The 24,191-nt window shown below is 39.7% G+C and overlaps 1 protein-coding gene across 7 annotated transcripts in view; it reads left to right on the top strand.

Annotated features, from left to right (window-relative positions):
• The window catches only part of GLIS3 (GLIS family zinc finger 3), a 187,896-nt gene that overhangs the window by 139,659 nt on the left and 24,046 nt on the right, over positions 1 to 24,191 (top strand). For all 7 annotated transcript variants that reach the window (XM_072859330.1, XM_072859331.1, XM_072859329.1 and 4 more), the window contains 2 exons: positions 12,935 to 13,076; positions 22,684 to 22,846. In XM_072859330.1, coding sequence (XP_072715431.1) covers positions 12,935 to 13,076; positions 22,684 to 22,846 — 305 coding nt within the window. The remainder of the gene's footprint in view (positions 1 to 12,934; positions 13,077 to 22,683; positions 22,847 to 24,191) is intronic.

Below are 24,191 nucleotides of genomic sequence, written 5' to 3'. Positions count from 1 at the left end.
GCATTTATTGCTCTTTCAAAAACCAATCAGCTAGCAATGGCTGGAAGTTTTCAGAATACTTTTCTTGATTACAATACAGGAAAAAGTTGCTACACTGCACTGCTGAGATGAAGCAGGCTGTATGACACCTCAGCCATATCCACTCCTAATTCAGACTGTAGTAGAGGCTAGTAGAGCAGAGCAGTCGACACTAGGTGTGGAGCATATTAGAAATAATGAAATAAGGATATGGATTGTCTGGCCAAAGCAATTCCTGGAATTGCCTTGCAAAGTGGCCTGTGCTGACTTTGACCTGGGTTCCCATCTGAACTGAGGGGGCTCTATGGAAGTTACCTTGCACAGCCAGTAATGATCCTCAGACATTGTTCTTCTGCCACTGTGCAACCCCCATATTAGCAAAAAGGGGATATAAAATCTCCACCTTTTGAGGCAGATCTCAATAACTGAATTCTTCTGAAGCCTAGTCATTTTATATCCCTTTTCTAACAGTTCACCTCCTCTCTTAGAGCCCTGTTATGTATGATGTATATAAACTTGTCCATCTTACAATGAACATGTTAAGAGAAATGGGAAAAAAAAAACCTATTTAAAGACATGATCTCCTCCTGTTGGACAGTATTTCTCTGGAAATAAGACATACGAGTGTGTTCATTACAGGTTAATGTGGTTTTCTATAAAGTATTGAGAGATTGTCTACCTCTGTATTTTGTGGGTCATGTCATAGAATCATAGAATGGTTTGGGTTGGAAGGGCCCTTAAAGATCATCTAGTTCCAACCCACCATGCTATAGGCAGGGCCATCTTCCACTAGACCAGGTTGGTCAAAGCCCCATCCAACCTGGCCTTGAACACTTCAGGGATGGGGCAGCCACAACTTCTCTGGGCAACCTGTTCCAGTGCCTCACCACCCTCATCGTGAAGAATTTCTTCCTAATACCTAATCTAGATCTACCCTCTTTCAGTTTAAAGCCATTAACTCTCATCCTATCACTACACTCCCTGATAAAGTGTCCTTCCCCATCTTTCCTGTAGGCCGCCTTTAAGTACTTGAAGGCTGCTAGAAGATTACCCTGGAACCTTCTCTTCTCCAGGCTGAACAACACCAACTCTCTCAGCCTGTCCTCATAGGGGAGGTGCTCCAGCCCCCTGATCATCTTTGTGGCCTTCCTCTGGACCTGCTCCAACAGCTCCATGTCCTTCTTATGTTGGGGGCCCCAGAGCTGGATGCAGTACTCCAGGTGGGGTCTCACCAGAGCAGAGTAGAGGGGGAGAATCACCTCCCTGTCAGCGAATACATTATTCCCTTAGCAAAATAATACAGAGCTCTTGCTTCTTACAGGGCTGCACACTTCTTGATTGTTCATTATTTACATTGTTTTACAGCAGAAGCAGGCTTTTTTATTGTGACTACATGTTGATTTTACAACACAATCGATGAAGCTACCAGTTTGTTTAAATATTTTGGTATAAACAAAATTTTACGCCAGCATTTAGGTTTAGTGGAGAACATGAACAGAAAGACAGAACACCATGTCTTGTGATTTTCTTTAGCTAGTATCTTTGGTCTATTTAATTTTGCAACACTTGTTTCCAGTTTTTCCTTTCATTTCCTTTCATTTCTCAGTATTTGAACTAGGCTATTTTGTGAATCAAGAAACACAATGCTTAATATGTTTCTTACAGGAAAGAAATTAACTTCTTTTTTATTTTTTCTAATGCGGAATATTTAATTGATGAGGAAAGAGGGAGCCAAGGAGGGTTAGAGCATTACATCATTGGTATTTCAGCAGGTTATTCGGGCATTAAGCTAGTTACCAGTGACATTGTCCATTATGTGACTATATTAATCTGGAGAAGCTGATCTGTTTGTGAACACCTGCCTCGTGGGGAGCAAACAGCCAGATCCTACAGTATGAGCCCAGTCTGCTTCTGCGTCTTTCAGGTTTCACTTGCCCTTGTTCAAACTCTTAGTTCAGATTTCACTGTTAAAACTGCAAAAGGGAAAAAATGGATTGAAAGGGAAGCAAATCTATTTTCTTGCTTTGAGAGCAGTTGAACATAAGGATATTTTCCCTCATTTGTTCTCTATGGAGTCCATTTAAAAGATGTCACTAATGCAAAAAGAAGTGCATTCAGGGGCTAAAGGTCAGTGAGCAGTGTCCATGGCAACTAAGAAACTATTCTGCAGAAAAAATGCAGTAAAGAGTAAGTGTTTTAATCCCCAACTTTAATCCCTTTACTTCCTGTTTTCAAAATGAAATATAGATCAGGCACCATGGCATGCAGCAATTTTTCCTGAAAGGGTTGTTTGCAAAAAGGGATTAGGAACGGGCAGCAGTGTTTAAGGAATTTAATCATACAATTTGTTGGAAAACTTTTGAGACTACGAATGACCAGTTCTTTTGAGTGTGGTCAGTGAGAAATAGGAAAACAGACATGCATGGAAATAGGAAAACAGGCAGCATGTGTGCTGTGGTGGGATGCCCAAGGCGTGCCTCACAAGGAAGCTCCATCGTGAGGGATATGCTTTGCCAGCGGTGCCAGCAAATATGCTTTGTGCTCCAGGGAGGAGGAAACATCGAAACCCCCCTATGGTTTTCATGGTGCTCTGGCAGCTGTGGCAGTTGATATAACCAGGAGATGGTTGGTTCACTCTGATGCTAACATTTGCTATTTCGCATCGTGATTCCTCCCTGCACTTCATTTCTGCCCTGAGCTTGTGCTCCTGTGAGCTTTGCCAGGGTGATGTGTTCAAAAGTGCAGCAGAAGGAATAAATGCTGTTACCCTCGTTACATTTACACACATGCCAAAAAAAGATCCAGATTGTCTCAAAACTGTGTAAACAGCTGTCAGTATGTATGCCCATAGCATTTTGTATACTTTAGGTGCATTTTTGGTAGAAAACAATATCCTTTTATGTGTTTTTGTTTCTTCACTTCCCTGCCACAGCATATGCATGAAGGTGGGCTTGGGAGAGCAGGAAGCCTTCTTTCTTTAGGGACCTGGTTGGCAGAGTCCCTGGGAAGGCAGTCCTGAAGGGCAAAGGAGTCAGGAAGGCTGGGCATTCTTCAAGAAGGAAATCTTAAAGGTGCAGGAGCAGGCCGTCCACATGCACCGAAAGATGAGCTGGCAGGGAAGAAGACCGGCCTGGCTGAACAGAGAGCTTTGGCTGGAACTCAGGAAAAAAAAAGAGATTTTATGACCTTTAGAAGAGGGGGCAGGCAACTCAGGAGGACTACAAAGATGTCGTGAGGTTATGCAGGGAGAAAATTAGAAGGGACAAAGCCCAACTAGAATTTAATTTGACTACTACAGTAAAAGACAATAAAAAATGTTTCTATAAATACATTAGCAACAAAAGGAGGCCTAAGGAGAATCTCCATCCTTTATTGGATGCGGGGGGAAACATAGTGACAAAGGCCGAGGAAAAGGCTGAGGTACTTAATGCCTTCTTTGCCTCAGTCTTTAACAGTAAGACCAGTTGTTCTCTGGGTACCCAGCCCCCTGAGCTGGAAGACAGGGACAGGAAGCAGAATGAAGTCCCCATAATCCAAGGGGAAATGGTTAGTGACCTGCTACATCACTTAGACACACACAAGTCTAGGGGCCTGGACAGGATCCACCCAAGGGTACTGAGGGAGCAGGCGGAAGTGCTCACCAAGCCACTTTCCATCATTTACCAGCAGTCCTGGCTAACTGGGGAGGTCCCAGGTGACTGGAGGTTAGCAAATGTGATGCCCGTCTACAAGAAGGGCCAGAAGGAGGATCCAGGGAACTACAGGCCTGTCAGTCTGACTTCGGTGCTGGGTAAGGGTATGGAGCAGATCATCTTGAGTGCCATCACACGGCACATACAGGACAACCAGGCGATCAGGCCCAGTCAGCATGGGATTATGAAGGGCAGGTCCTGCTTGGCCAACCTGATCTTCTTCTCTGACAAGATGATCTGATTTATGGATGAGGGAAAGGCTGTGGATGTTGTCGATCTAGACTTCAGTAAAGCCTTTGAGACCATTTCCCACAGCATTCTCCTGGAGAAACTGGCTGCTCATGGCTTGGACGGGCGTACTCTTCTCTGTGTGAAAAACTGGCTGGGTGTCTGGGCCAAAAGTTGGGCAGGAGTGTTGATCTGCTTGAGGGTAGGAAGGCTCTACAGAGGGATCTGGACAGGCTGGATCGATGGGCCCAGGCCAATTGTATGAGGTTCAACAAGGCCAAGTGCCGGGTCCTGCACTTGGGTCACAACAACCCCATGCAACGCTACAGGCTTGGGGAAGAGTGGCTGGAAAGCTGCCTGGTGGAAAACGACCTGGGGGTGTTGGTCTACAGCTGGCTGAATATGAGCCAGCAGTGTGCCCAGGTAGCCAAGAAAGCCAATGGCATCCTGGCTTGTATCAAAAATAGCGTGGCCAGCAGGACTGGGGAAGTGATTGTTCCCCTGTACTCGGCACTGGTGAGGCCGCACCTCGAATACTGTGTTCAGTTTTGGGCCCCTCACTACAAGAGAGACATTGAGGTGCTGGAGCGTGTCCAGAGAAGGGCAACGAAGCTGGTGAAGGGTCTGGAGCAGAAGTCTTATGAGGAGTGGCTGAGGGAACTGGGGTTGTTTAGCCTGGAGAAAAGGAGGCTGAGGGGAGACCTCATTGCTCTCTACAACTACCTGAAAGGAGGTTGTAGTGAGGTGGGTGTTGGTCTCTTCTCCCATGTAACAAGTGATAGGACAAGAGGAAATGGCCTCAAGCTGTACCAGGGGAGGTTTAGATTAGACATTAGGAAAAATTTCCTCACTGATATTAGGTCCGGCTATCAAGCGTTGGACCAGGCTGCCCAGGGAAGTGGTTGAGTCACCATCCCTGGAGGTATTTAAAAGACGTGTAGATGTGGCACTTTGGGACATGATTTAGAAGTGGACTTGGCAGTGTTAGGTTTATGGTTGGACTTGATGTTCTTAAGCATCTTTTCCAACCTAAATGATTCTATGATTCTATAATTCTATGATTCTCATTACCCAGTTGCACTTCAGTCTGGGCTTTAAATATGCTATCCTGTCCATGACGCTACTTAAGCGTCACCAGTATCTGAGCAAGCAAGATTGAAGCTGTGTAAAGGATGCCTAAGAGTTAACCCCCCTGACAGCAGCCCAAACACCCTTCAAGTCTTAAAGATTGTCCTCATTGAGTGTCCCTGTTCCAGGCTGGGACTTCCTCTGCGTCCATTGTTGGCAGGCAGATTTCACACTGCTGGAGATCAGCAATGGCAGCTGGCCTGCATTGGCAGGTACTGATTTTGGAGTCCTCAGTACTCCTTCTGAAGCAATGATATACTGGTTTCACTGGCAGTCCCTGTATGAGGGGACCGTATGAGGGGACTGCCTTCATCTGCCCATTTGTTTCCTCCTCATGCTGCAGAACTCTGCCCCATCTGCTGACACAGTTGTTTGTGAGACTGCACTGTAAGCTGAATTAAGGCTTTAAGAACAACAAAAGAACCCAACCTGAAACAGAAATGCCCCTCAATAAATGGGAGGCTGTAGGAACTCTGAAAGTTAGTAGTGCCAGCCCAGCCAGCACATCACATCATCATCTAGCCAGGAAACACACTAAATGGACAACTCACAGGCAATGGATGAAACTGTTCAGGGATGTCCTAAGAAATCTTTGCAAGAGTAAAAATCATATTCCTGAAGGCTAATAATTTGGATCTTTTACTAGTAAAGCTGCCAAAGTTTTTTCAGTTATAGTCCTAGGCTCTAATCAAAGTATTATTTTGAACAGATGAGTATTTCCTTGTAGGAACTGGTACATGCATGAACTTAAGTTCCAGTGGAGAGTAACACAAAATCAAATATTTAAAGTGAAGGCCAGTGTTATATCAAGGATACTGCAGAGTTTAAAAAAAGAATGTGAAATCTGAAGATCTTTGTTTCTGTATACTAACAGTTGCTGATGCTATCTACAGATTTTCATGGCAATTTTTGGTAACCTGTGACAGGGAGAAAAATATGTTTGTGGTAAATGAAGCACCAGGTAGATGAGTACTTGTTTATTTTCCACATTTTTCTACTCATGAATTGAAAATTTGCCAAACAGATGTATTTTCAGAAGGGAAAGCAAATCATTCTGCAGTACAAGTGGTTTCTTTGTCAGGCTGCATTTACTTGGAAAAGCTGATATTTAGCAATATTATATACTAGCTATATCTACAACTCAGTCTGGCACAAAAGAGTGATTTTTCTCCTGCTTTTTGAATGGCACAGCTCAGCTCTTAGATTGCTGTTCACACAAAAACCAGCTACAAGCCTCTTAGAACTGCGAGAAAAAGGAGATGAAATAGGAAGGGTCATAGGTATAATGTAGGTAGCATTTTTTATAAGATAATTGCATGTTTTCAGATTTGATACGATCTGATACGGGGCAGGGAGAGAGGTAGTGTGTGTGCGTGCGCGCATGCGCGCACATGCATCTGTATGGGTGCTTTCCAGTTCTATGACTGGAGTGAGGAAGAAACAAAAGCAAAATTTGTGAAAATGTGGACTTCTCCAAGACAGTGGATGTCACAAGAAGGAGCATCCTTAGGAGCCTTCTGTGTTAAAACACGTTACTTCCAAATATGTAGAGCAAAATAATAATCAGTTTTCAACAGAACTATGACTGAACAAGCTTTTTTGTTTATTTCAGAAAATGGCAATTTACAATACATCTCACTCAAACTGTATGTCCCTTCTTTAAAGTAAGATTCTCAGTTTGATTTTTTTATTCCATGTTTCCTTTCACATCTGTCCCAGCTGCAATTTTTCCCCTTAAAATGGTTTTCTGGGTGTTCTATATCATTTTAATGAGGAGATAACCCAAACTATTCCTCATATTAGAATAATACCAATCAAAAGAAAACTTTCTGTTCTGTATATAATAAAGGTAGAATTCATTTCAGTGTCATCAGTCTTAATGTAACAGTGTTTTCCTCTTGTAGTATTGCTTCAAAATCAGAATTTCTTCTTTACTTGAAATTTACCAAAGTTAGCTGATTGTGTAGGTTCCAAGTCCTTTTGATTTTTGACACAAGAGTCTGAAAAACATTTTTGGTATGTTTTCCTGATTTACACTAGGTCACAAAGATGGAAGCGATTTTTGTATTCGAACTCAAATGTTTGTAGTAAAACTTTGAGAGGAGCAAGAGTAACTATTTCTTGTATAGATTCTAACATCCCTACTGTGCAGATAGGCTAACTTGATTTTTATTGTGTTTTCGTGGCTGAACATTTAATTGAAACAGGATGTAAGAGCAGGTGAAAATAGCATGCACACATAACTGAAAGCTGTGGTAGACAATTAGCAGAATAATGAATGCTATGGCTCTCTAGAAATCCTGCCCAGATGACTCACTGGAAACAAAAGTTATTGAGAAATTCCTTCTGTCTGCATTGCTTCTTTGCCCCAAGATGTCTGTAGCCTCCAGAGGCAAGAATTAGGACAGTAAGCAAGCGTAAACTTTTAGCAAGCGTAAACTTTTATTGTCCATTGTCAAAAAGGCTTAGTACTGTGCAAGAAAGCACTGGACCTTGAAGCTGATCTGCATGAGTAAAGGGATGATCTAGCAAGCAAACCTATAATAAGAGTAAACACTGTTACTTAGCATGGCTTCATATTGAAACTGTAATTTTCTAGTGGTCACATCTGTGCACTGTTGATGTCATGATGCTAACAGGACATAATTTGACTCTAACTGTACAAGCAAATATTAAATTCTGGCTACGCCTGCACAATAGTACAATATGTAGCTCTGCGTAGACAGGTCATCCTTCCCTCTCCCAGTGCCAACTTAACTTATGGACAATAAAAATGAGTGGAAGGCTACTGGCTTATTCTCTACTTGACGAATAGCGCTTAATAAACTTAATACACAGACTATGTGAATAACAGAAATTCCTCCTTAGCTGTGCAATGAAATAAAAAACATATTTATAAAGCTATTACAGTTAGTGTAAAACAATTGCTCTCAATGAAACATAGCAGTATTTAGAGGTTTTTTGCTGGTTTTAGACATAGCAGACACAGATCTAACCTGCATCAAAATAAATAGACTGTAACCAATGTCACCCTTACATATGGAAATACTCTACTAGGTGCTCAGCATCCATACAGTGCATTAAGCCTGCTTTCATGAAAGCAAGATTTAAAATGCTGTGATTTCATGACATAACTGGCATGTTTGAATGACTGGAGATGTCCAGACTTTGCTGAAGAATTGCTGGAGTTAATCTGAGTACATATAGGCAAGTTTTGAAGTTACTGAGATCCTATTTTATGTGGTTTGGAACCAAACTAATAATGTTTCAGATATCCTAAACTCCTTAGCTTCTGACTAAGTGTATTCATAAACACACATTTCTTATGTTTTCCTTGATGGTGTCTGATTTCTATAGAACAGCAATAATGCTGAAGAAACTATCCAGGTTGTACAAAAACATGCAGATCTCAGATAAAACACACATTGGTTAGAAAAATATGAAACAAATGATCTTTTCTTTTAAGGAGACATTTTATCTGGAATTATGTTATGCATTAAATCAACAGCACATCTCTGCTCTTGGACTCAAATATAATGAAATTGAAAATTGAAGAATGTAGAATCTTACTCCCTTCTAATTACTCCTGCTTGTATCATTTAATCTTGGGTAATTATTTAATCATATCTAAAATGTACAGGAGTAGAATTTCCATCCGTTGTTCTGAAAGCTGATAAACATTAGTTGATTGTCACAGAAATAAAATAATTGGAAATCATGACTGACAGTGATTTGTGTTGTGTATTAGAAAAAACTGCCACATTGTGATAATGGGAATGTCTCAGATTTCCAAATACAAAACTTCACAAGTCTACCATACAACTGAGCTATTAAAATTGAAAATCTATTATTTAGAACAAATATTTCATACAGGGAAGTTATAAGTGAGCTGAGCAGTTGATTGTTAACTTGCACCTTGGTCAGCCATAAATTTAGGCTACATTACAGCACACAGAAGAGGTCTGTGCTCAGCATGGCAAAATTGTAAGTTACTGATTTCATCATTCAGCAAGGTAACTTTCTAACCTTATGGTTCTCAAAAATAGATTGGCAAGTTTTCAGTCCCAGTGTGATTGTACTGGTGCTCAGCTGAGTGATCATGAGGGAAGCAAGGTGATCATGGGGGAAACAAGGTATTGCAGCCAGGATGCTGGGAGATTTGTGCTGGGATATGATTTATACAGAAGTCAGTGTGTCAACTGTCTTTTACAGCTGGTTGGTAAGTCTACAGTGTAGGCTGGAAATGAAATGCATTGTCTTTAGAGCAAAGCAAGAAACAGACTGCAGGGGTTAGATCTGGTCAATTATTATTTCTCCTTTATAGCTTTTTTACCTGAAGATAAAATTGTATTGATGCAATGAATGGTTGGTTTATTTGCTTGTTTTTAAGGTCATCTGTCTTTCATCTGTCTTTTCACTAAAGAAAAAACATAACTCAGATTTGCCTGCTCTTGACAACATCTAAAACAGTGGTTTAAGTGAAAACTTTTTATTAAAAGTTTTCTATAAACTATGCAAAAATATTTGAATGAGATAGAGCGGTTTTTTACCCTGAATGTCTTTACAGGAAAAAACAATGCCTTGATGAGCCATATTTGAACAAGAGGTCATATTTGTGGTCGGTTTTGTTCCAAAAAGGCCGCAGCTTATGCCAGCCCTGTTAATGGTACAGAGGAAAGATCTGCAAAAATATTGCACAGAGGATGAGCTTTAGTTGGCAGAGGAAGGAGGACACAGCAACGAAAGCACGGTTACTGTCTCTCTCAAGAGAAAACAGTAATGGTGGGGAATGGAGTTTTCCAGAAGTTGTGTCTAGTTTGGGAAGCACCTATGATTTAATGCTGGTTTTGCTAAAGGAAGCTTACCCATTTCTGGTCCTGCTCTGCTAAGCCGTAGAGTAGAGAAGAGGTCTTCTACCCCTTTCTTCCTACCCTTTCTAACCGTGCAACAGTAATTATTCTTAAAGAAAGAGCAACTCGCATACATACTCCTTTACTCACAGTAAAGGAGGGTAAAGTTATTCCCAGCACCTATTATCTGGTGAGGGTTTATAGAAGGCCTGTGGTAGTATTTTTAGTGGCAATTTGAATTAGGAATGTGTGTCTGCAGTTGCACAAATCAGTGTAATACCCACCTCTTGCTCAAGATATTTCAATATATGCATGTTAAATACATATATTGTCATTCTAAAATTACATATTATAAATACAATACATGTATGAGTGTGTGTATGTAAGTTTATAAAATCTATATTTCTAGCCCTTGTAGTTGTAAATATGAATCAATAATAACCAATGCGTGGATTAAGAACTATCTTCAGAAATCAGATCACAGCTGTCTCCCAGTGTTTGTTTCACTGTTTTTGGTTTTCTGTTATTGATCCTTGGTTTTGTTTGTTTTTATAAGCATTGACTCTTGGGCAAGCCAGAAAATTTATGTCAGCACAGGTTGTCTTGATAGATTTGTTCTCAGTATCAAAGGATTTGCAAATGCAAAACGAACGTCCTGAACATTGCAAAATAGAAAAATGTGTAAAATAGGCTGCTGCTGTTATTTAATTCTTGTAACTAATGCGTAAATACTTAGCCCTCATTTCCGTGTTCTGCTCTCTGTTTCATCTATATGAGTGCTATCTGATCATAGAAAATTGATCAGTTTCTTACTCACAAACAAAATTTGCGCAAACAAGCAAACAACTTTACACAGGCAACCTCTGTAAATTTGTATTCTGTGTGATAGAATCTTGATTTTTTAAATGGAAGTCAGATTTTTTTCATGTTTATTTTCATATTAGATTCCGTAGAAATTTAAAGTCACATAACGCTCATTAATAACGTAACTGATAAGAATTTGAATCTGGATATACCTAGCATTTAATTTCACATGCACTTAATTTAATGAAAAAGCCATGTTACTAGTGATAGCAGTAAAAACAGAATAATTAGTGGCTAATAGCAGACAACCATACATGCTACACTGGAAGAAACATTTGTACTTATAACAGATTGTAAATATGGATAATAAACTAAAAGCATTTGTCAGGGTATTTCTCCCTTTCTTCCTTCCTTTCTCCCTTTCCTCTCTCTTTCCCCCCAGCCTGTACAATTCTGGAAGAACAAGTTCTAGAATAACAGATATACCTCGCAAAGGTAGCGTACCTCCCATCTTAATAACGACTCACTACATTTTTAAGAGAAGGAATAATCTACAGCATGCACAGTCTGTGCATAGGTAGCATAGGCTGCATAATATCTCTTATTACAGTCACCTTACCTCAGGTGCTTATGATGTGTAAGACCAACTCTCCGCTCTCTTGCAACGGTTTTATACTAATGCATATCATCAGAAGTCACTTGAATGATTATCAGCATCTTGTGGCACAGCAATGGGTCATTTTACAGCTGCATTCAGAATTATTCTCTCTTACTCTTTCTTCTTAATTTCTGAGTATAGGATGGACAGAAATTTCTCTTGTTGCTCTTCCTCCCCTTAAGAGTTTGGAGGTGCTAGGTTATGTTCTAGTTACTGTTACCTGCTCAGCTTTCATGGCATCAAACAGAGAGGAGAAGCCTCAGTTGCATCTGTGAGATTTGCTTCTTGGGACTCTGATGCATGAGTGTAGCAAATCCTACTGCACTAGATGAGGTTCTGTCTATCATGCTGCATGAACTATCTCTTCATCAGCATGGGTGACAGCACAGAATATTTATCTGCATCTCAGCCACTGCAGTGGCCCACATGCATATAAGCACAGACCCTCCTTTGTCACGCTTTTAAATGAATACACCAGCCTGTGAGCTGAGTTGGCGTAAGGAACAATAAATTTTTGTTGTATATAACAGTAGCATCAGGCAGGGGGTTGGGACAGGCATCAGTCCCAGCAGCCTTCAGCAGCATCCATCTGCCAGAAACCTCAGGGTGCAGTTTTGCATTACAGCTAGGACAGCCTTGTGTCAGGGTGCTGGAGCAGGCTTTCTCCCTTCTCCTTATTTTGGTTTTGGGATTTTTTTTTCATTGTATTTTTTTTATTGTATTGTATTGTAGCCTCAGTGAGACTGTTCATCCAATTTCATCCAAAGGAAAACTCTTCTTATGAATTAGTTTATTAATTGTTTGTAGAGTGAATTTTGTGCTGGATCAGACAGATAAACAGACTTGCTGTTGATGGATCAGGCACCAGGCAAGTGGCCATGCATGCAGCTGGGATTAGAGGCAGTGATGGAGCACTCACTTTGAGATCAGTTCAGCCATAATGTGAAACATATGAAGTCCTAGTCACTTTAACAATGTGATCTCGAGACAACTTTGGTCCGTATAAAGTGGTACTACTTCCATCCTGACCATCTTGAATGATACCACTCCTGGCTGCTTGCTCCCAGTCCCTCATTTCCACTGCCATGAGCACCTTTGCTTTTCTGGTCCTTCAGCAAGCCAGGTGAGGGCACTAGGAAAGCAGGTGAGGGCAGCAGGAAGATATCTGTATTTTTTATAGTTTCCCTCTGCTGATATGAGAGATGTCAGACATTTCATAAATCTCCATTATCCATGAATCAGGACACTCCTCTCTTGTGCAGTGTATGACAAGAGAACACACATAAGTCCATCTGTCCAAGGTCCTATCTGTACAAGTAGCCCTTGTCCTTAGTACAGTCTTGTTAAGGATCTGGAAGAGTTTCCTTCCTTAGATTCGAAAAGTGCCTGCTATAACGGAAGGACTTAGAAGAATTCTGTTTGTGCTCCATTTCTTTCTCTAACACCTCAACATTTCCTTATTATAATTTTTCAGTGTCTTAAGGATTTTTGTGATTTATTTCCTTTTTTTTGTCCATGTTATGATCACTTCTCCTTTTTTATCTCTTGTGTTTCAGTTGCGATCGAGCTCAGAGCTTGGCCAGGACATCCTGAATGACTGCCTTGCAATCCAGCCCCTCCAGGCAGCCCTGTCACCACATGATGCTGCAGATAATACCATGGGACACTCCCCAGGGCCTGCTCACGATATTTACCCAGGTATAGAAAAGGACAGATAAACAGCCTGCTATATTATTGCTCACTTAAGATTAGGGATGATTTTGCAGAATAGGATGTACTCTAATATCCATAACTATCTCATGAGAAGGATAGAGTCTGCAAAGTAATAGATTTTGAACAGATTTTTACATGTCTTTTGAAGGGAGGCAGGACAAATCGTATTTTATTCATGAAAAGACCTACTGCAACAAAGAGCAATATTTTTTGTCTATAGGCATTTGACTTCTGCTAGCAATTCACTTCTACCATTCCTTGTAGATGTCTTGAATTCATTAAGCTGCATTTAAAATCAAAGGAGTGGTTTTCCTCTTCCTTATTCATGGATTACATATCAGTTTTCCAATAGATCTACATTAATAAACTTAAATACTGCATTATGAGCTCTCGTATTACGACTAAGTATGCCAGTGAATGCATTTATGCTATAAATGTGATAATCCTATTTTATTGTTTCAGTTAAGTACCTGAGATTTTCATATTACAATATCTAACTCTGCCATACCTGGCTAAATGTACAATTGTTGTCCAGCTAAATCTGAAACATTTGATAAGTTATGAGTGATAATACATCTCAAAGCTCAAGACAATGATGAGCAGGATGTTAACATTTTTAAATGCAGTATTTTAGTAGTTGTAAAGACATCTGTTTTTAACATTCAGGCAGAATGCATTACATCTTCTAGCAGTTTGACTTTTAATTGAGAACAAGATGTAGGAAGTGAAAGAATTGGCTGAATGTTATGTGCAGTGCTGAAAATGACATTATATGAAGTGGCCACTTCAATAAGTGGTTTTATTTTACTGAGAGGCTTGTAAACCTATCAATTCTGCAATATGTTTTTGTCAAGGCTGTTATGAGCTACACACTAGTTGGTGATGATGTAGGTTTATATGACAAAAATCAGGAAATTTAAAGCTGTGATTGACTGTATCCTAATTTATAAAATACTTGGTATTACTTGTATGCTGTTAACTTTTAAATGCCTTAGTCTGAGTGTAGGCTGAGTGTGGCACCTGTTATTTGAAAGCTAAAGGAAATTTCAGATTTTAAAGATCTGATTTTGGCCAGGGAACCTCTGGCAACATGGTGTTAGCTACAGTTGCTTATTTTGTATTGTACTTTGAGAGGGAGTTGGATAGTGAGGAATGTTGAGATTTAAAAAATTATTTACTGGCATTACCCAGTGTAATGCGCAATACCAAGAGAGAATAAAAGACTTAGTTTTTCCTTTTCCTTTTAAGTCCCTAGATAGGGTGGAAGCTAGGTAGGGACAGGGCATCAGATGAGCTGAGACCAGGTTTTCAGAAACTGGGGACATTGTCACAGGAGATTTCCAGTGGAATCTGTTGAGCACTCAGCTCTTTTACAAGTCTAGCTTCCAGACTATGATTAAGTATCAAACTCCAGCTGCTGGGTCAATCCAAACCCAGACTGACAGCAGCTCGAGCAAACTGCTGCCCCATGACTTGTCAGGATCCTAAGCAGAGTAAAACTATTGCCTGCAGCCAGCCCTTAGCTGGCAATTGTCTGCAGTCATGATGTCCCATAGACAGCTTCTGAGACTGTGGCATTACTTTCTGTAATCTCATTCATGCCTTGTCTTTCAATACTTGGGGTTTACAGCACTACTAACTGTGGACGTTCTTTGATATAGTAATTTATTTTGGTTTTTTCTTACTTGGCACTGCTTCCTATTTTGCAGCAATTTTTATAGTATTAATCAACATACTTTCATCAGTATTAATTTCTCTGTATAATAAACTGCTTTCCCTTATGTGTGTTCACAGCTATCTATAACTTGGCAAATTTCTCATAGTTTTATTCGCTTGTGTTGTTTCACATCAATTAAGTGATTGTCAGGTATAGATGAATCCATGTCACTTCAATTTGACAACCACACAATCCAGTTGAAATGAATTGTTTCATTAACTGCTCATCAGGGCTGCTACATAATAATATACTATGTGAATAAGTGAGATAAATCCAAGAGGGAGGGAATTATTTTATTGAAATGGCAACATGAAAATTATTCCTGCCCCAAGGAGAGGAAAGCAAAACATATGAAAGCTTGTGTCCTGCCTTAGAGAAGCTACCCTTCAAACTTCTCTGGAAACAATATTTTTTCTAAATGTAAAGAAAAGCTTTGAGACTTTTCTGAAAAATGAAATATATAACTTTTACTGGGAACTGTTAGAGACAGCATATTAGCTGACATGTGTCTGTGCTACTTTTCAAGTAGAAACAGGAGCAGATTTCCATTCTTCCAATGCCGTTAAATCAAACTTTTCTCACTTGAGGGTTACTTTTCTTATCGTTTACGCACATTTAAAGCAAAGGTAGGTTTTCTCCTTTCCTAAGAGATCTACAGAATAAATGTTTGAAAGCAAGCTATTAGAAATATGTAAGAGATGGCAAAAGTAGACATTTAGATGCTATCCCATTTTCACTTACCAAAGTACAATGCCTGTAATGACCAGCGTTTCTCTGTACTGTTGAAGTACAGAATCTGCAAACACAGATATATTTAAATTAAATACAACAATAATCTTTTTGATTATGTATCTATTACTTAAAGCTAAGACTGCACAAATGTTTTTTCTTATATTGTTGCCTTTGTGACTTTATAAAAGAAATCTGAATTGAGTATAATCTTATAGTGAGGTAACATGACAGATCCTTTGCTTAAAACTAGCACAAAATTACATTTACAGGTCTAAAGTTAAGCAAACATACATACTCTTCTAGGCCTAAGTGTAGTGATATTTTGTAAAACAGAAATTCAAAGTCTGTTTCTACCAAAGTGTGAAATTTCTGGTAGCATCTAGGTTTTAATTTTTAAAAATACATAGGCTTTTGGGTTTATTCAGTTCATAGAATGAAGTTGTGAGCAATCCATTCATAATAAGAACATATGAATGATGTTTTTTCTACTATGAAATCATATCGCCTTACTTTGTATATTGCAATCTAGAATCACTGAGGCTGAAAGAATCATAAATAATGCAATACAATAAAAATTTATTTTTACTGTGCTGTTTGGTTAAAACTTGGCCATTCCATATTTAAGAATAAACCAGAATGTGTCATTCATTTATAAATAGTTACTGAATATCACACTCTGCTCTGCTCCAGAGCAAGCAAATGATACTACTGAAGCTTGTCAAGTGCATGATTTTCTTTGCAAGTTGGAAATTAAAAATTGCATCAGGAAAGTTACAGAAGGTTTTGCAATTCTAAGTGTATTTTAAATATCATCTTACGCTCCAGCACTGTGAAACTTTGGCCTAACTACTTTTATGCCTATGACTTAAGATGTGCTTTAATTAAGTAACAGTATTCCTTGTATGGGTTTTTTTTTTCCAATGAAATAGTACTGAGCTAAGTGCTCTGTACACATAATAAGAAAGAATTCATTTGCAATATCGAAGATAATGTTAGGGCAGTAGGTATATAAAACAGGCAGGTAGAGGACTCATAGGAAAAATGAAGAATTTTATTAAAGCAATTGTCCCAGTGAGTGAGCTCCCTAACCATTAGGCACCATGGGCAGTGTGGGAAATGTCTGAGGAAAAAGCAGTCTGTTTGTTAAAGCTGACAGCCTTGGGAAGTAGTTATGGCTCATTAGTGGAAGAAAAAAAGAATGAGAAGGAAGAACTGAGATATGAATGGCCATTGCAGTGAAAAATGGAGTTGTATTTAATGCATAGGGAATGGATACAAAAGAGGAGGTGATGTAGGGTAACCAAAAATTAAGAGGATCTCTGTTGTCACCTTTTTGGCTGAATTTAAGTACGGCATACATATCCAGAACTCCTACTAAATGTGATGTTTTACCAGGTAGGCCCATACACACATTACAGGGGGCTGAAAAGTGTTATTATTATCTTACCTATTTTAAGGAGGATAGTTAATTTCCCTTCAGACTTGATGTTTTATTCACCAGTTTTACTTCTGAGTTTATAATTTCCATTTTGAGACAGCTTAATGGTTTTCCAAAAATTGGTGTAATGGTTGGATTCACATTGTGAAGAAGAGAACGTTTACTGATGAATTGGTACAAACATTGTAAGCAACAAGGCAACTGCACCATTCATAGTTCCTTTCTTCATGATGAGACAGAACTTCAGAAACTACAATCCACTGAAAGAGAAGAATCTGTCTTGAAAGGCAGGGATGTGATGTAAAGATGCCATGGCAGGAACACCTTTAAATCCCAATCCAGATCCCACTTTATTGCTTCAGGGATTTAATTATTTCTGAATCTCAGAAACTACAGGAGTTTCCAGGATGTCCGCCTTTCTCAATCAATAATCAGTCCAGCTGCTCATCATTGCAAGTATCCTGCAACAAGACTAGAAAATGTTTATCATGTCCAGCTCAGAGAAGAGATCAAAGAATGTTCAAAAATTAGAACCACACACCTTTTCTTATTTATATTATAGGCTGCTTTGGGTAGCAATTGGGAGGCTTTTAGCAAGCACCATTTTACCATTTTTATTAGAGGCCTATAGTTACCTATAAACTATTCCTATAAATTAACTCTGCAATTTTTATTCTGACTCAGCTGGTAATTCTTCAATGACTTTCTTAATTTTCTTGTCCTGTTTTCTGCGCTGTGGAGTAGGGGAAAAGATTCTTAGTAGATGGTGTGGTGTCTTAGGACAATTTTTACATGTGGAAGATCTTTACCACAAAACCACTTCATGTTCTAAGCGTTTAGATTTCTAAATATTTGAGGTAAGGGATCTCAAAAGACAGAGACTGATTGAACAGCTCTCCAAATAATGAGAGTGGATTACTGTACAAAGTGCTTTCCTAGACTTGTTTTCTTCTTCTGTCCAACTATCTGGAGTGGGTGGACTTTGTAAACTCTCCAGCTTTCTAGGTGCCTCCAGTACTTGGGATGCCTCCAGTATCTCTGATCTGCCTGCAGAACATCTGAAGAAAGATACAGAGACCATCAATGCAGATGGTCCATACGATAGATCCACTTTGGAGAAAGGCTTATTATCTTCATAATGTGATTTTGACTTCTGCTCTACTTCTTAATGCATGGTGGCTTCTTAAGTTTCATGCACACTGGAGTCTTCAGATTTACAGATGAGCTGGGCAGGATCTAGGCAACACAGGCAGCATGTTTTACATTTGGTGGGCTTAACACTTAACAGCTCAACACAGCACATGCGCACATATTCCTGGGCACGAAATCCTGTAGGGAAGTATGGCCTCCCTAAGGGAGGTGAGAGGGGAGAACATATGGAGGTGATGCTCCCAAGTGCAAAAAGCATTTCAGATTTTTCCTTCTGTGCACTATTAAATCACTTGTTCACAAGGACTGCATAAATATTCCTTGTAGAAATGGAAGGTTAAATACAGTAATTAAAAAAACCACTCTTGCAAATATATGTATGTAATTTTAATTGACTGAGCTACAAAATGAAACCTTCACACTGTCTTTTTCTATATGGAAGGAATTCTCAGCCCTACTCCAAATTCATGCTGGCAGTGGTAAGAGGAGAGGTATTTTGGGGGCAGAAATAGATTGACAGAGTGCTGATTTGACAGTAATAAATCCAAGATAGTAAATTATACCATTGGTGGTAATTTGCAAAGGGGAGGGTGATTCTTCTGCATTTAAAAAATGTTCCATGAAATTACAGGTTTCAGGATCCATTAAAAAAAAAAGATTTTTTTTTTAGGCTTTGGATTCTGTAACTTTTTAAATGCTACTTTTCTGTCTTTTTTTTTAAAGGAACCTTATTCAGAATCAAATTTTTCTCTTCCAACCACCTAAATTATTCCTATGCATTATGACAATGCATGTGAATTTAGCCTCTCACAGAGAAGCCTTTGCAGAGATATTCTCATGGAAAATTCTTATACGTTGATAAATTGATTTGTGATGAAGCTCCAGAAATGAAAACATGGCTCCTCCCTCTCTGTGGGTGTAACCCAATCCAAGGTTTACATTCAGGACTAGCAGGTTATATCCATCTTGTAAATTGTGGTGTAGCTTGGGCTTTTTAAGGGACACAGAGGAACAGCATCAACAAGTGTTTGTTTTGGCTTTTTGTTTGGTGTGTCGTCCCCCCCCCCCGGAATATCTGAATCTTTTCAAGACTACTTTGTGTATTAGTTTACCTTGTATTGATAACCTTGTATTGATAGAGAGAAAAGCCTTGTTGTAGGAAGCCTTTTTGTTAATACACTTAATTCTGCACCTTTCTGTGTGGACCTACCTGGTGGTGGTATATTGGAATCAGTGAGCATGCTAGTTGCCATGGACTTTTGTTCAGTTTCATACCATTCATATCAGGTGTTTAATGGGATCAGGCACTGAAAAGACTTTCCTTTGTTTAGATATTTCCTGCCAGCACTTTAAGCAAACAACTCACATTTGACAGCTAAACCACTAGAAAAGCTTGCCACGCACAGAGCTCCCAAGAAAAAGTGGTCAAGTTATCTAGTAGTTTCTTAAATAGTGTCCAAAGTTTTCTGTCAGTCTCTAAGGACTAGCTCTACTAGGGAAATGACCTGTCACTGACAATATTTGTTGACTACCGTAAGTCTGTAGACTGCCAATGGCTGACAATGTTTCCCTTCAGATGGCATTTACAAGATTCAGGTAGTAGCTTGGACCAATGCCATGTCTATACTAGGAAGTTTTAATAGCAGCATTTCCACGGGGAAGCAGCTGCCGGCATTGTGATTTCACTTCATTGAGTGCCTGTGGAGGTGCTTTTGTCAGCACAGTACCTCTATGCAGCAAGAAGCTGCACAGACAAAAGATGTGTTGCGCTGCCTGCAAGTGTTATATGGTCTCCCACACCATCACTTGTAGTGCTGCTCTTGGAGTCTTCATTACAAGGCATGGTGGGAGCCCAGGTACGCTCTTCTGTCATGCTGTGATCAATTTAACGTACCCTGTGTACAGGAATATGTTTTTGTAGCTAATATCTATGTTTCTTCTTCCTTAAATATCCTACCTGCCACTCTAGTCCCTGCCATAGTTAGCTCTTACTTTACACTGTCTCTTTATCAGAAACAGAAAAAAAGTACAGACAAATTGCTGGGAAACCCAGCCAAAAGGTACTACAGTAGCAGATACTGCTACGATGGTGAATATTGCAGTGGGCTTTAGGTTGCTCTAGTCCAGAGAAAGGACAGATGATTGCCCATGCCTGGCTGCAGATAACCTTTTCACAGGGACAGAGTCACCAGGGCTTGGGCAGTGCTGTGAGAACCTGTGCTTCCACTGCAGCCTGGACCAGCTAGAATGTGCAAGCACAACTTAGAAAATAGTTGCCTGAAATCCTTATCATGATTGTGGTAGAGAACAGCTATGACAGGGAAGAACAACTCTTGCTACCTTACACTGGACATCCAGTCATAGTCCAGCCTTTTTAGTCCTGATAAACCACAGCCTTGAAGAAACTTGTTTTAAACTTAAAGACCACAGTACTGGGAAACTAAGTCATTGTATTTTCTTACACATTTTAAGGTTTTTCTCATGGAAAAATGCAAGTTACCCTATTTTTGCAAAGAATAATTTAAATAGTCTCTTTTTTTGTTTAAATAATCAGGATTTTCCTTTGCAATGTACTGATTTGTTAAATATTATCTATACTTATTCTGCCAGAATGTTCATTTAGTTGTTTTTCAGTGTTTTCTTCTGCACTGCATGTAAGCATAAAATAATAAATTCAAAAGGTCATTCCTTTGTTTTCCCCTCTGCATTTGTCTTGATGCTACTCTGAGAGATGGGTGTGGAGAGAGTGATTTTTGGGGTGCATGAGCAAAGTGAAAAAACAACAAAAGCTGCCTTCCCCTGTCTTAGGGGGGTTCTTCCTCAGCCCTTTCTTAGTGAATTACTCTGCTGACTTAAGTGATGTCTCATCTCCTTGTGGGATCTGCATCCTCTGTATCTCTCTTAAGGTTTGGGATGCCTTCTACTATCAGATGTCTGTTGTCACTTGTGTTGCGATTAGGAGGCTTCAGTCTATATAAGAATTAGCAAACAAGTAGAGGCTAGCACTGAGGGCAGCCACAGGCATTTTTGTTGGTCCTCCTGGCCATGTGGTAGGGCAGCCTCCACTCCTCCAGCTTTGCCCACCAGCATGGCTCATGCCAACTTTCCCTAAACTTTGACATTACCTCTGCAGCTTCTCTATTGGATGTTTTTGTTCACGAATTGGCTTCCTATCTGTCATCTTGCACTGTCTGTCATCTCCACCAGCTGAAAGATGTCCAGGACTGCTCTTTAATGAAGCTACAGCATAATTAAACTCCAGAGCCTTTCCTTAACTCTGCCTTAGCCTGGTGAATATCTAGTGTGTCACAAAGGCTGGCTTGTGAGGATGAATAGAGGCCTTCCAGAAATAGGCTGAGGACTTAGGAGATGAGGTGGGCTTTCACCCTTTTGATCTTGGGTAGCAACATTCAAAATTGTGACCTGTGAAATCATTTTCTTGAAGATGGATCTATGGTAGCGTTACTCCTAAAGTAGGGTTTGTTCTGCTACGACTGCAGCATCCATGCAGGTATTTTAGCCTAGAAAGATCTCTTACCAGTGATGATGTCCTTTGGGGAATTGGTTTAAATTCTAGGATTTTGTCAATAAATTTGAATCATTCGCTCCAATGTATTCACTAACATAACATAGGTTTTATAGGTAGAATTTTATTCTGTAAACTAGGCCTAAACAATACTTTTTTATAAAGAGACTGGAAGATATGACAACCAAACAGTGGGAGATCATTTTCATGTTGTAGACAGCCTATCTAATTCATTCTCAGGGTTCATAAAATATTTAAGAGCATGTATTTGGCTGCCATTCAACATCGACATAAGCTACCTGACATAGATGTCAGTAAAAATAATTGAGTAACTGGATTTTCAGAGGGATTTGGTAATCAGTGTCTTACCTTCTGACTGCCCAATTTAAAGAACTTCTGAAAATGAGGTTACAGGATTTGGGGTCAACTAATTAGGCTATTCGAAGGGAGTCCTGTATTCCTTTTTGTTTAATCATCCAGAACCTTTCCTTATTCGGAATGTACACAAGAGCAACCTCATAGAAAATTATGAAACTGATAATGCTAATTTAAAATTTTTGTATGCATTACTGGGGAGTCTGGGGGCAATAATAGCAATATATGAGTTTGGATTGACCTCTTCAAGAAATTTGGGATTTTTACAGCTGAGGGGAAAATGTAGAAAGTATCTCACTATTTACAAAACTGTGCTTTCTGTTCACTAGCTCTAAAAATATGTATCTTAGGAAGTATTTGCCACCTCTTCTACACAGGAAGCTATAGAAGATTTGCAGCCTTATTCAGACAAAATTCCCAAGACAAGGTGCACAGCTGTGTCATGGCTGGTTTTATGAAAGTGTCATTTGGGAGCAACAAAGATTATTTAGTTATTTTTTCTCTCTTTTTTTTTCTTCCCTTTGGAAAGAAAACAACACTTGAGAAAAACCAGTTAGTTGCTAAGAACTGGCACTAATGTTATCTGTTAGTATTTGGTCAGTTATCAATGCTATCGCCTGCCTGATGAGGGTTATTTCTCTCCTTTTGCTTTCAGCGGCCGTGTTCCCCAGCACACAGACAACTCGAAGTGGAACAGCAGCTGGGGCAGTGTCCTCGTCCCACCCCAGCAGCCACCCCTCCCCAGGACATAACATACAGGGTAGTCCTCTCCATCCTCCCCCCCAGTTACCTCTTCTCTCAGCTGCGGACTCAGAGAGGTAAGACCAGCCCCTGCTTTTCCCACATTAAGCCTGGGGCAGGACTGCCTTCAGAGCTGCCAGGATGGGTGGAAACTGAATTGTCGGTGTGCAGAAAGTCACTGGTGGCAGCCTCCGGGTAACAATTGCTCTGGGTATGGGTTTACCAGGGGAAGGAGAGATGAAAGGGACTCTTATCCCAGCTTGGGCACAGAGGCTTTCCATCTGTCTTCATTTCAGGGACTTCCTCCAATCCCCTCTTGATCTCCACCAATGGCCCAAGCAAGGAAAATCATACTGGCTGGGACACTAAAACTCAGAGGAGCCCAGCCATACCTTACAGAATGGGGCCCTGAGATTCATGTTTCTGTTTACTCGTGGTAGGAGAGTCATATTCCGTCAATATTCTTTCAATACTAAGTATTTCTGCAGGAACTTTTTTTTTTTCCTTGGCATTTTATTAAGACCAATAGGTAATGAAAGAATTTTTAATTCATTAGTTTGAGAGCTTGATTTATAGTCAGGATTTATTTTATGCTGGCTAGGTGCAGACCCCTTCACCTTTAGATATTTCAGTGATGTGAAAGCAGATTGCTTGGAAGTGGTTTAATTTTCATGTTTAGACATTCCCTAAATTATTTTCAGCAATTTTTCCAATTATTTATGTAGCGTATGGCATTAGAGATTTCCAGTTAGTTCATTTAATCAGAAGTCTACCAGATTGCAAGACTGAAGAGGCCTAAGCAAATAGGTTTTCAGTGGAAAACTCAGGAAGATACACCATCACACAAAATACTGAATTCTTACTATATGTAAACTACTTAAACATTATTTTGTTAATCTCCCTGTTTTTCAGTGCTCTAAATGATAAATTGCTGCATTTCATGAATGTATTTCAAAATGTTTAATTTCCTTGAGTGACAGAAATGCCAGTAATTTGGAGAGCACAAAGTGTCCAATTATAAACCTGAAAAGAACATTCACTAGATTTCAATTACTGATAAATGAGCATAATTTCTTTGGAGGAAAGCAGTACTCACTCTGCCTTGTATCAGGAAGATGGAAGAATATGATGGCTCAGGAAACTGACAACAGGTGAAAGTACTTTTTGATTTCAGTCTACATGTGTGAATTCAGCCAGTTCTGGAGCCACTGGAAGTTGTTGAGCTTTTTGTACTCAAGTCTGAGATGAAACTTGCTGTTTCATGATCATTGGAGCTCATCTAGTGGTTCAGTCCTTCCTCCCCACTCCTGGCCACATGGCCTCTGTGCAAACTCTGGGGCTGCCCATGCTCTCTTGCCTGACCCAGAGGCTTTTCCTTCCCAGTAGAGTTTTCTCTCCAGTGCGTGAACTGTCCAACATCCA

This window comes from Ciconia boyciana, chromosome 4 (assembly GCF_034638445.1).
Source record: "Ciconia boyciana chromosome 4, ASM3463844v1, whole genome shotgun sequence".
Classification (NCBI taxonomy): Eukaryota; Metazoa; Chordata; class Aves; order Ciconiiformes; family Ciconiidae; genus Ciconia; species Ciconia boyciana.
This window is presented reverse-complemented; position numbering and strand designations above follow the sequence as displayed.